At 36.7% G+C, this 2,350-nt stretch overlaps 1 protein-coding gene across 1 annotated transcript in view; it reads right to left on the bottom strand.

Annotated features, from left to right (window-relative positions):
* Window positions 1–2,350, bottom strand: part of STIL (STIL centriolar assembly protein) — a 65,901-nt gene that overhangs the window by 37,349 nt on the left and 26,202 nt on the right. The window contains exon 9 of the mRNA XM_045291763.1: window positions 2,155–2,264. Within this exon, the coding sequence (XP_045147698.1) occupies window positions 2,155–2,264 (110 nt within the window). The remainder of the gene's footprint in view (window positions 1–2,154; window positions 2,265–2,350) is intronic.

Genomic DNA, 2,350 nt, shown 5'->3' with positions numbered 1-2,350 from the left:
GGGGGGGGGGGGACCCAAAACATACTGCTTTGCACCTCTTTCAGATAAGGCTTTAAGTATGGCATCACTTTCCCTATAAAAATTTCTCTTTAATAAATAATTTTGTGTATACAGGAAGGCACACATCTAATTCACTCAACATTTTTATCTGAATGCAAACCAAAGATGCTCCAAGACAGTATCCAGCTTTGTCATTTGGAATAGAAATCGAACAAAATTTTATTGGTCACTCCAATCTGTCCATGACATTAATAAGGTTTTATAACAGGAACTAAAAAACAAACAACAACAAAAGGTAGCAATGATATAAAAGCAGCAACTACAATCTACTGTCTGCATTCTATATGGTATAAGTCCACTGAAAACTTTTCATTTTTTTAAACATAATCTCTGAGCTACCCTTTAGGATAGAGTCTATAGTAGGCAGAATAATGGCTCCTGAGAGATGTTTATACCTCATTCCCTGAAACCTGTAAATGTTGTCCTACATGTGAAAACGGACTCTGTAGATGTGATGATGGATCTGGAGGTGGGAGATTATCCTGGGTTACTTGGATAGGCCTATTGTAACAAGGATCCATATAAGAGAGGCAAAAGGACCAGAATCAGAGAACACGTAAGATAGAAGCAGAGGTCATAGTGAGGGGGAGCGATCTGAAGATGCTCTGAAGATGGCGTATGGGGCCAGGAGACAAGGAATGCAGGTGGCTTCTAGAAGGTAGAAGAGGTTAAGAAAACAAAGTACCCAGTAGACCCTTCCAAAAGAATGCCGCTCTGCCAACACCTTGATGCTAGCCCTATGGGGCCTAGTTCAGATTTCTGACCTCTAGGCTACAAAGAAAATACACTGATGCTCTTGAAATCAGTAAGCATGCAATAGTTTGTTATAGCAACAATAGGAAAGCCATGCAGGCACAGTAATTCCTATCCATAGGGTACTGAAGCTAGAGCCAGGGCTGTACCAGAGACATGCATAATCATTATGTATACATCTTCTATGAAGAGTTGACATTTATTTTAAATTTGTATCATAGTTAATTTCCACCTATTAGAATTCAAGTGTTAAGATCAGATAAATGTCACTTAAAAATAGAAAAAAGTCACATCATTTCCTCCTAAAAGGCACTGCATGATTAATAGTGAAAAGCTATACTTTATATCTTCCTATTTCTAATGTAAGATACTAAACAGATAATATTTTTAAAAATTGAGAAAAGGGCAAATCAACAATTAGGATGTATTAAAAGTAAGAGTAGTTCCTACATTAAAGAGTCAAAGAATAAACCAAGGCAAATCTCATTTTGAAATGAAGCTATTAAACATTTGGCAAACAGAGCAAACCAATGATGTCGAAGGTAAACTATAAATAAAAGCCATGAGAGAGGAGGATCAAGTCTGCATCTGTTTTTGCTTACTGCCATATCTCTAGGCACATCGCAGAGTGCACAGTAATACAAACAAGGTTACCCTAAAGAAGATCTCCCTTTCCACAACATGGTAGAGTATACTTATTGCCATCGAGTAAATGCCTACTGATACCAGCTTCTAGGAAAGCAACCCTTTAGGACAGGGTAGAAATGCCCCCGTGAGTTTCTGAGATTGTAACTCTTTACGGAGGAAAATGCCCTGTCTTTCTTTTGTGGAGCAGCTATGAGGTTCGAACTGTTCACATTAAGGTTAGCAGCCCAACGGGCAATTACTATGCTATCAGGGCTCCCTTGGTACAGCATATGGACTCAAAAAGTCATGGGCCCTTATTCAGTTAGTATTCCCCAGCTATATTTCTTAAGTAGAAGTTTTTTTGTTTGTGTTTTTAAAAGTAATTCTTTGGATCTGCCTAGGTATAAAACTCTAAGGAATAGAATAACAAACACAAGGCAAATTAAATACAAATAGGATGCTTTTTGCTGAAGCAAAATTGCTTCATGTAGTTTTTGTTTTCTCTATATAATGAATCAACTCAAAGACAACCACTGAGTTATCACTTCATTAAAATTACCATCAATTCCTACTGCATATAAAGGAATGCATTTCACACAGATATCCACAGTACATAAGGTTTCTAAGTAGTTTCATGAGAAATAATTGGGAATTATCTTAATTCAAAAAAAAGAAAGAAAGGAAATGTATACATGAAAAATAGAGATCTTTTACCTCTTAATTGAAAGATTCTTGGAAACCTTTTTGAAAAATTCTGCTTCAGCATTCTGGCTTTCAGCAGTCATTTCAAAGTAGATTGGATTCTTGTCGGAAGATTCAGCATTCTGAAATGAAGTAGTTCACACTTTGAGACATGGCTTAAATAAAACACCAGAGATTCTAATTAGACAAAAAGGCAACTGTGAGCCAC

The sequence above is a fragment of the Echinops telfairi genome, unplaced genomic scaffold (genome assembly GCF_000313985.2).
Source record: "Echinops telfairi isolate 266 unplaced genomic scaffold, ASM31398v2 ScPeMD7_443;HRSCAF=831, whole genome shotgun sequence".
NCBI classification, from domain to species: domain Eukaryota; kingdom Metazoa; phylum Chordata; class Mammalia; order Afrosoricida; family Tenrecidae; genus Echinops; species Echinops telfairi.
Note: the sequence above shows the minus strand (reverse complement) of the source record. Positions and strands in the feature narration are given on the sequence as shown.